We start from the raw sequence: 10,700 nt of genomic DNA, 5'->3' as shown, positions 1-10,700 counted from the left end.
CTCCGCCGCCGCGATATTTTTCATTTACACCACAATCTTTACTTTCGCACAATTCGCATAAATTTTTATATTTTTTCTTAAGTATATCATCTTGCACAGAATCAACGACCCAAGGACCAGCTTTACAAGCGGATTTAAAAAAATTTGATGTTGCTTTTATCCGATCTTCGTAAACGGTGTTACCTTCGTTGCATTCTGACGGTGACACCCTTTCTTCAAAATACTGAAAATGATAACTAATAATAATAAAATATATAACGTCACTTTTTTTTTTTTTTTTTTTTTGTCACGTCAATTTTTATTACAAATACACTACTCACCTGTGAAAATATGTATGACCATTCGGGACCATTTTCCGTTCCAGGATGACAAAGTTTTTTACCCATCAAATCTTTTATTGATGTTATGTTACTATCTTTTCTAACAACCACAACGTTTTCATGATGATATGGATTTTCCTTGATTCCTCTTATCTCACCGGCAACCAGTATGGAATTTTCTTTTAACAATGTTGAAAAATATAAATCTTCCGGATGGAAAACGGAAAAATCAGATTCACGCATTGAAATTGATCTTAAACATTCCAATCTGTTGGGTTTATAAACGCATGACACGACAGTATTTTTAGATTTTTCCAGCAAATTACAATATTTTGTCGAATGTGTTATTTTTTCTTTTGGATTTCCCACAACGCATATTTTAACTGAAAAAAAATAATTATTTTCATGTGTTGAATTCATTTCTACCTTATTAACATCATTTAATATTATTATTATTATTAAAAAAAAACAATTTTAACCGTTGTTGTTGTTGTGTGTATTCTATGGAAATTATATTTGACATGATAATTATTTGTAATTAAACAATAGACTCGTTATTAATAATGATAATAATAACGGTAAAAATTATTACTTTTTTAAATAAATAACCTAACTTTTAAAGAATTTAATAATAATAATAATAATAAAATCCAACAACTTATAAAATGTGACCCCACATTGCGAGCAACATATTCATTCAAGGACAAACACGTGCACCTTTCTTGTTTTTTGTCTAACTTCTATAAACATATAAATAAATATATGTGAAAAAAAAAAAAAAAAAAAAATTAATAAATAAATTTATGTTTTTTACTTTTGTTCTTCTAGAAACATCTATAAAACCGGTAGACCCACAATCATTGTAACCTTTCAATATAAAAAATATTATATCATTGTAATAAATAATAAAAATTTTTGCAACAACAATAAAATAATTTTTTAATGAAAAATGATTAGAAAATAAATAAAATAATAATCAAATAACAAAAAAAATTTTTTGTTTTTTTTTTTTTTTTTTTATATAAAAACTTACGAGTTTCCGGTTTTCCCCCCTTAATAATAATAATTGAAAAATTAAATAAAAATAATAAAAATAATTGATACATTTTTTTTTTTAAATAAAGTTGTTGTTTTTTTTCAATATTTATCAACTTGTTGGTCGTTGTTGTTGTTGTTTGTTGTTGTTATTAATGATTTAAATTAAGTTTAAATTTTTTGAATAAAATAACTAAACCGAAGTCTCATAATGCATGATAGCAACTGATGTTTCTTTTAATACAAAAAAAAAAAAAAAAAAAAAAAAAAAACTTTACCTTAACAACAGGTTATTGGGGGGTTTAGTAAAACGCACTAACAGTTAAAAAAAAATCGGTTTCTCCCTCCCTCTCTCTCTCTCCCTTTCTAATAAAAAAAAAAATTTCCCTATTTTTTTTATGTTTTTGACCCGCTTAAATAAAAAAAGTTTTCAAATTTCGTTTAATATTATTATTATTATTATTATTAAAACAAATTTTAAATTTTTTTTTGGTGGAATACGTAAATAATAATGATAACTATAAGTTTTCACAGTTGATAATGATAAAAGGTAATGTAATTCATCATTATTATTATTATTATTAATAAAAATTATTAATTGTTTATATTATTATATTTATCCGATTAATTTATTACTTACCTGGAGAGAGAAAAGAAAAAGAAAACAATTTGTCGTTAACGGATTAGAACAAAAAAATAACGAATTCGTTGAAATTTGAAAATAAAATAAAACTTTCGGTTTTAAAATAACTGCAAACACTTAAAGTAATAAAAAAAAGAAAATGAAAGAAGAAAATAATAATAATGATAAATAAATTAAAAAATCTTACGTAAGTCTAAAAATAAAATAAAATAACGACAAGGTCGTTAATTTTTTTTTTTTTAATAAACAAAACATGTAAAGAAAAAAACCGGATGGCGGCGAGATAATATTCGCATCGTAATAAAAAAAAAAAAAGAAAAAAAATTTTTTTAAAAAAGATAAAAAGAGATTTTGTAAAAAAAAAAGCCTCCGGTGACAAAAGGTTTGTATTACGAAAGGAATTTTTTTTTTTTTTTGTGTGTTTGTGTAATGGGTTTCAAGGTCAAATTAACCGTCGTTAAACTTTTTTTTTTTTTTTTTTTTTTTTTTTTGATTTGTCGTCGAAAAAGAAAGAAATAAAAAACAAAGATGGCGGCGATTCGTTAACGAACGACTCGATTAAATTAAAAAACTTTCGAATTAATTTGTGTTTTAACGATAAATGTTTTGTTTGTTTATATTTGTAATTGTGAAAGTTTTGAATAAAATAAATTTTATTTTAAAATAAAAATAAAATTTAGGCACAAATCGGAAAATATAAAATTATAATAAATTCGCGGAGTTAATCGATAAAACATGTCGGAAATTTTATTTGTAATTCGTGTCTTATTTTAAATTTTTAAAATTGTTAAATTTAAATATTTTAAATTTAACAATTTTTTTTTATCGGGTTTTATTATAATAATTTTATTATTATTATTTTTGTTTCATACGTGTATCGTGTCGTTTTAATTTTTTTTATTGTTTTTCGCCTCATAATAAAATCATTTTACAACAAAAGTCCTAAATTTGGCAAAAAAAAAAAAAAAAAATGCAAATAAGTACAACAACATTTACGAAGGTTAAAGACTTTTTTTTTTATTATTTGTTCGCAACGAACGAATACTGATAAGAAAAATAATAATAATTATTATTTATTATCGTTTAAAAATGCCTGCAAATTTTCAACTAAAAAAATAAAAAAAAAGAAAGAAGAAAAATAAAATAAATAAATGATATAATTATTATTATCATTGAACTTGAATATTTAACTAACGCCTACGTGATAAGAAATGAGACGATGTCATCAAACGAGAATGGAATTAGAAAAAATCGAAATAACGAGTTTCGATTATATCGATTAATCGATATTTATTCTTAAATTGATTTTTAAAATAATTTTTTTTTTTTTTTCTGCCTTGTGATTATGACGTAGAGTATTATTTTTTCAATTTCGTCCTCGTACCTTTTTTAAATTTTTTTTGAAGAAAAAAATGGTAAACCTTAATAAGTAGAACGTTTTAAAAACAAAACAAAAAAACATTTTAAACAATTTCTATATTTAGTAAGTGATTCTCTGTTTTATTTAACAAAAAAAAAAAAAGACATTTATCTGTAGTTTTTACTATTATTACAAATTTAATGCGTTATACTTTCAGATTTAGCAGTTGGAAAAACAGAAAAAAGTGATCAGAATTTTAAAAAAATTATTTCGAAATGAAAATAAATTACAAATTATTACCTATGAAAGCCCATTTTTTTTTCTTCATGGCCGGTAAGTATTTATATATATATATAAAAAAAAAATTATTAATTAATAAACGGGGAAAATCCGTAAAGAGAAATTTTAACGTTGATAAAAAAAAAATGGCGGATTCCTAAATAGTTTTTTCATTATAAATTTTATAACATTTCGATTTTTAAAAATTATTATCAATGACGGGATTCGTAATGATCGATCGATCGATCAATCAATTAATATTTTTTATTGATTGAGAATTTTGTAAAGTTAAAATTATTTTTATTTTATTTTAGCATCGGGGGCCAATATTGCCATATTTAACGGTTTACGGTAAAGAATTGGGAATTTCTGAAGTTATTATGGGTAGCATAACGGCTGTTGTTCCAATAACGTTTTTATTAGCCAAACCAGTTTTTGGATTCATCGCGGATTATTTTTACGAAAAAAGAAAATTAATATTTATCATTTTGATAATAAGCATGAGCGTTTTTTATTTGGGTCTATATTTTATACCACCTGTTAACATAGAATTAGAATATAACGAATTTAAAACTAATTATTCTACAAATAAATTTTGCCAAGAGGTAGGTAAGACAAATTGATTTTTAATAATAAAAATGGCAATGTGATAAATTTATTTATTTATTTATTTAACAGAATTCGGAAAACGTTACAAATGATTATGTCATAAAAGACGTTAAATGTCAAGTAACTTGTTACGACGATTCAACTGGAAATAAATGCAACTTATTAGGCATAAATACAAACAAAACATTTTGCTATGAAAATTTAAATGTTGATAATTGTCATTGGTTCCAAGTACCTTTAAACTGTCATAAAGATTGTCTCCTTAATGTTAATAATAATAATAATAATAGTAATACTCATAATGAAAAAATATTCAAATCGTACGAATTTTACGGTTTTATTATATTAATGACAATGTCGATGATTGCTTTTAACGTCAGCAACAGCGTAACTGATGCCATTTGTTTTGACGTATTAGTTAAGTGCATTTCAGTATAAAAATAGTATAAGTGATAATGAAGAGGGAAATTTTTTCTTCACAATTTTATTTTATTTTTTTTAATTTAGGAGATGGACGAGAAAATCAATATGGCTACCAAAGAGTTTGGGGAACCATCGGTTTTGGTATTACTGCTTTTTTAGGAGGTGCCGGAATGGATATTTGGTCTGGAGAAGGTGTTAAAAATTATAAGCCGGCTTTTTTAATAGTATTAGCATTTACAATATTCGATGTTGCCTGCTGTACAAAATTAAAGGTTTAAGGTTCAAATCGATAATATTATTTATCTTATAATGAAAATAACTTATTGATGATTTTTTTTTTTTTTTAATAAATTTAATTTCAGCTTCCGAAAATGAAAATGTCAAATAATATATTAAAAGATCTTGGAAAAGCATTGCAAACGAAAGCTCTTTCAATATTTTTAATTTTTGCCGTTTTAGTAGGAATATTGGACGGTTTTATTATTTACTTCATGTTTTGGTAAATTTTTTTTTTTTTTTTTTGAAAATTTTCTAGTAATTAAAAATATTAATAAAATAACAATATTAATATTATTTATTATTTATAATAAAGGTTTTTGGAAGATTTGGCCGCGGAAAAAAATCAATTAAAACACATAAAAGTTTTAGAAGGTTTAACCGTGGCAGCAGAAACTCTAGGAGGAGAAATTATTTTTTTCGTTTTATCGGGGAAAATATTAAAAAAACTCGGCTATGGTCACACATTAACATTATGCTTTTTTAATTACGCACTCAGATTATTTTTAATATCTATGATAACAGAACCCTGGTGGATTTTGCCTGTTGAACTTTTAATGCAGGGTCCAACATACGCTCTTTGCTATACCACAATTGTAGGATATGCCAATGCTATATCACCTCCTGGATTGTCAGCAACCATGCAGGGTGTTGTAGCTGGAATGGACGATGGTTTCGGTATAAAACCATTACAGTATTTTTGTTTTTTTTTTTTTTAAATAAAAACTTTCTTTTACAAAAAAAAATTTTTTGTTCGATGAAGGATATTCTCTAGGAAGTCTCATCGGTGGATTTTTGTATAAATCCGTAGGAGGTCGAATAGCTTTTCAATTATTTTCAGGTCTTGCTTTGATCTGTTGTTTAACTCACATGATTTTGTACAAAACCATGTTAAGTAAAACATACAAAGGTAAAATTATTAATCCCATTATTATTATTATTATTTTTCCGTTAAATTAATTTAATTAACCAAATATTTACTGTTATTTTTCAGGTACTTCTACAAATAATAAACGTACACAAGAGGAAGGAATAAAATTAAATCAAGTGACGGAGGATTTAACGACAAGTCAACAATTAAAAAATACATAATTTAAAAAATAACTCATAAACGATATCGAAATTCCCTATTATATTTACGTAAAGATAATTTTGTTAAATTCAGGTGCGTCGATAATAAAATTTCCCCCTTCCCCTCCCCCCTTTCGCCCCCCCCACTCGCCAATTTTTAAAAGTTTTAATGAATCATCACAAATACGTAAGAAATCCCATTTTTAAAGTAAAAAATAAATACAATAAAAGTTATTTAAAAGTATTAAAAACAAAAATTTATTTTCATTTATGTACTAATAATACATAACTTTCACTTTCGGTAGAACAAATATTTGCAAAAATATATTTTAAAAGATAATTTTTTTTTTTTTTAAATTTTCAAGTTACGTATACGAACACACTGCCTTAAACTAACTGTCAAAAGAAAAAGAAAAAAAAAAAAGAATAATTATTCAATTTAAACTTTTTTTTTTTTTGAATTCTTTAATAATTTAACTCTTCGTATTTATAATAAAACACAGTCCGCGTACGACCGTAAGTGAAGTTTAAAAATTATTATTATTATTATTATTATCGTTTTTCACGACGAATTCAATACGACAAAATCAAATTTATAAATAAAATTTAAATTTTTTAAAAATTGTTAAGTATTAATAATATTTTTTTATTTTTTTGTTTTTATTAATAAATTGGGGAGCTACGTCATTTAAAAATATTTTGTTATTTATTTATTTATTTATTTGTTTTGCAATCGTAAATTGTTTTTAAAAAATAATCTTGACAGTTGTTATTATTATTATTATTTTTTTTTTTTTGTGAAAAAAACATTTGCCAAAAAAACATCGTCGTTATTATTATTATTATTAATATTTATTTTTTCGTTATTAAAATTAACACAAATAAGTTTTTTCTTTTTCTTATTAAAATATTTATTAGGGAAAAAAATTATTATTATTATTAATAATGAATTTAATAAATAAATAAATAAACAAAAAAAAAATATCGAGAGAAATAAAGAAAAATAATAATAATAATAATAATAATAATAATAATAATAATTAATTATCATTGTATTGATTTTAAAAAGTTATAAATTTTGCCAATTGTTTAATGCCAAGGTTTATTATTATTATTATTATTATTATTATTATTATTATTATTGTGCAATAAATGATTGACAATCAAATAATTATTAATCATTAAATATGAATTATTGAAACGATGATGTATCAAATTTATTATTTAAAAAAAAAAATAAAAAGAGGTTTTTATTATTCTTATTCTTATTATTATTATTATTATTATTATTATTATTATTATTATTATTATTATTATTATTATTATTATTATTATTTAGTTGAAAATTAAAGTTTTCCACTATTGAAATATTTAAACTGGCACAAACAAAATGACCGTTTGTTTGTCAACCGAATGACTTGGTGACCTTCTATAACTTATAAGTTACGAAAAATTTAATTAAGAGTGGTCAACATAGTACATAAACATGTTACTTTTTTTTTTTCATGTACAAAAAAAAATTCAATTATTATTATTATCAATTATCATAATCGTAATCAATGATCAATAATAATAATAATAATAATAATGATAACGAATGTCATTGTAATTTTGCCCCATTTTTTTCCTAATAAAAATTGTGTCATTTCGTCTGCTATTTTTAATAAAAACTACTTTTTTTTTTTTTAAACTATAACCGTTGCATAATAAAATGGCGTAACTAAACATGCCGCCTCAATTTTTTTTTTTTTTTTGCATTCTACTACCTCTCAAAACATTTAGTTGAAAAAATAATTTGTTCAAGCATTCAATCAAAATTATTATAATATATAAATAAAGTTAATAATCATTTGTTATTATTTTTGTTTTTTAAAAGAGGTAAAATTTAATTTAATAATAATAATAATAATAATAATAATAATAATAATAATTAATCCGTTTAAAAGTGTATAATAAAACTTTATTAAAACTTATTTTTCTTATTTTTATCAATGAATTCATTTATTTATTTTTTTTATTTAAATTAGGTCGAATTAAAAAACTAAAACTAATTAATTTTATCAATATTATCGATTGATTTCATTATAAACTTTATCATTTTTTTTAAATAAATAAAATTAATGTATATTTATTAATATTTTAGGTATACCCATATCTGAACTGTTTCGCATCATCATCATCATCATCATCATCATCATCATCGACAAAATAATGGAAATGAAAATTCTATTTATTATTTTATTGATTTCAATTAGTTATGGTCAAAGACCTTATTTAGGTTCCTGTCCCAATGTTAGATCCGCTAAAAATGTTAAAATTGATAAAGTAAGTATTATTATTATTATTATTATTATTATTATTATTATTATTATTATTATTATTAACTAAAAGTAAAATTAATTTGCAACAATCTCGAGCAAAATTTCTACCTTAAATTTATCATTGCCTTCTTATAATTATTTGTCTCCACCTCCCCTTTCCCCTCCCCCAAAAAAGTTTTTTTATAAACTTCAAACAGGGAGTACGCACATCACACACGCACACGCACACTCTCGACCTCGTTTTTTTTTAATCAGTTTTTCTTTTATCTCTATCCGTTCGTATAATAAGGACTTAACGTAGAGACCCCCGCCCCTCCCAAAAAAAATTTATAATGACCTAATATATATATATAATATTATTTAAAAAAAATATGTATATATGTATTGTCTGTAAGGTTTGACATAGTTTTTAGGTAAATGGTATGAAATCGAAAGATCTTTTTACATTTACGAAATTCCAACAAGTTGCACGACTGTCGATATCAGTAGACCGGATAACGTAACAAAAGAATTAAAAATTTCCATAAAAACATTTAACAGATGGTAAATCAATTTATTTTTTCTTTTAAATTTAAATTTAAATTTAAATTCTAAATTTGTAAATTTTAAAAAGTGAAAGATTAAAAAAAAAATAGTTTAAAATAATGATAGGACTGGAAGATCGATCGATAACATCGGTAGAGCAACTCCAAAAGGTGACGGAAGTGCCGTATTGGATTATCGCGTTAATTCGAACCTCCCGGATTTTATAGCTAGATTATTACCAGGTGTCGGGAGGTATACACTTTTGGCAACGGATCACGATAATTTTGCCGTTATATACACGTGTTCGGATTTAAGACTTTTACACGCTGGTAATTATTATTATTATTATTATTATTATTATTATTATTAGTAGTAGTAGTAGTAGTAGTAGTAAATGTAAAAAACCCGACAAATTTATAATAATTTATAATTTTTTAATATTTCAGACACGGTTTGGATTTTAGGAAGGAAACCGGAAATCCCACCGATATCAAGAGCTCAAGCTTATGACGTCATTACAAGAAACGGTTTGGGTACGGATCATTTACATAAATCAAATAGAAAAGATTGTCAAGAACTTTAAACTAATTTTAATACCTAAACTTGAAAGTACAATTTTTTTTTTTTTTTTTTTTTTTTTTTTTTTTTTTCAATCAATCAATAGTTGGTTAGAAAAATTTAAAAACAATTTAACGAATCTGCTAAAATAAATTTTTTTTTTCTTTTGTTTTTAAACCCTGGACTACTGGAAAAATAAATAAATAAATAAATAAATAATTTATGACGTAGATGGTACATAATTAAAAATATGAATACCAAATCCAATCCACACAATTTTTTTTTTTTTTCTATGAAAAGAATTTAAATGTCGAATAATATTTCAAATTTCAATGCCTCTCTCTCTCTCTCTCTCTATACATTTTCAATATAATTTTAACCGACGTGTGAAATAATAATAATAATAATAATAATAATAATAATTAATACAAATTGACTTGCAAATGTTTTTCATTTATCCCCGACTTGTTTTGGCATAAACTTTGATGGTGGCAACATTAAGGCTAAATTCATTTCGAATAAATATTTTTAAAATAATAATAATAATAATAATAATTAATTTTAAAAAAACACTTGGATCACAATTCAAGGACGGGTAAGACAAGTTAAAAAAAAAAAAAACGATTTATCGATTCTTTTCCGTCGTTTCCCCGGCGCCGACATTACGATTACCTGCGTATAAAATATAATTAATAAATTTTCACATTTAAATATAAAATGGCGGACAACGCGAACCTCACTCGACCTATTCGGATAAAACCTAAATAAATTAATTAATTAAAACCCTTTTTTATTCAATAAATTAATAATTTTTATAAAAAAAAATTATTATTTATATTTTATTTATTATAATAATTTTTTTTATAAAAATTATTAAAAATAAATTAATGAATTAATAAACAAATAAACAAATGAAAATAAAAAAAATTAAAAAACAATAATAATAATAATATGTGAATATATATTTATATATATTTTAAGAGATTTTATTCCAATAATTTTATTCCAATAATTTTTTCCATTTTTTTAAAATATAAATTTAGACGAAAAAAAAAAAAAGAAAAAAAAAAAAGTGCATAAGAAAAGCAACTACTAAAATTAACAGCAAAAAAAAATTAATAATAATAATAATAATAATAATAATAATAATAAAAATAATAATTATTTTTTCACTTGTTTAAGCGACAATTCATAGTAATAATAATAATTTAACTCGTACATATGTATATATATATATCAGATAATGATAAATAATAATAATAATAATAATAATAATAATA

At 22.8% G+C, this 10,700-nt stretch overlaps 3 protein-coding genes across 3 annotated transcripts in view; 2 read left to right on the top strand and 1 right to left on the bottom strand.

Annotated features, from left to right (window-relative positions):
- Positions 1 to 740, bottom strand: part of Phum_PHUM220070 (Serotransferrin precursor, putative) — a gene marked incomplete at both ends in the record, with an annotated part of 2,492 nt that extends 1,752 nt beyond the window's left edge. The window contains 2 exons of the mRNA XM_002425728.1: positions 43 to 223; positions 321 to 740. Coding sequence (XP_002425773.1) covers positions 43 to 223; positions 321 to 740 — 601 coding nt within the window. The remainder of the gene's footprint in view (positions 1 to 42; positions 224 to 320) is intronic.
- A 3,277-nt stretch (positions 741 to 4,017) lies between these two features.
- On the top strand, positions 4,018 to 6,122 carry Phum_PHUM220060 (uncharacterized protein; the record flags this gene model as incomplete). The annotated part of the gene is made up of 8 exons (XM_002425727.1): positions 4,018 to 4,242; positions 4,316 to 4,535; positions 4,754 to 4,941; positions 5,032 to 5,168; positions 5,262 to 5,623; positions 5,709 to 5,855; positions 5,940 to 5,992; positions 6,111 to 6,122. 8 exons carry the CDS (start codon positions 4,018 to 4,020, stop codon positions 6,120 to 6,122), a joined length of 1,344 nt encoding a protein of 447 aa, XP_002425772.1.
- Positions 6,123 to 8,227: 2,105 nt separating this feature from the next.
- Phum_PHUM220050 (Apolipoprotein D precursor, putative) lies at positions 8,228 to 9,445 on the top strand (the record flags this gene model as incomplete). The annotated part of the gene is made up of 4 exons (XM_002425726.1): positions 8,228 to 8,341; positions 8,744 to 8,880; positions 8,989 to 9,191; positions 9,309 to 9,445. 4 exons carry the CDS (start codon positions 8,228 to 8,230, stop codon positions 9,443 to 9,445), a joined length of 591 nt encoding a protein of 196 aa, XP_002425771.1.
- Positions 9,446 to 10,700: the final 1,255 nt, after the last annotated feature.

The sequence above is a fragment of the Pediculus humanus genome, genomic scaffold, assembly GCF_000006295.1.
Source record: "Pediculus humanus corporis 1103172107572 genomic scaffold, whole genome shotgun sequence".
NCBI classification, from domain to species: domain Eukaryota; kingdom Metazoa; phylum Arthropoda; class Insecta; order Psocodea; family Pediculidae; genus Pediculus; species Pediculus humanus.
Note: the sequence above shows the minus strand (reverse complement) of the source record. Positions and strands in the feature narration are given on the sequence as shown.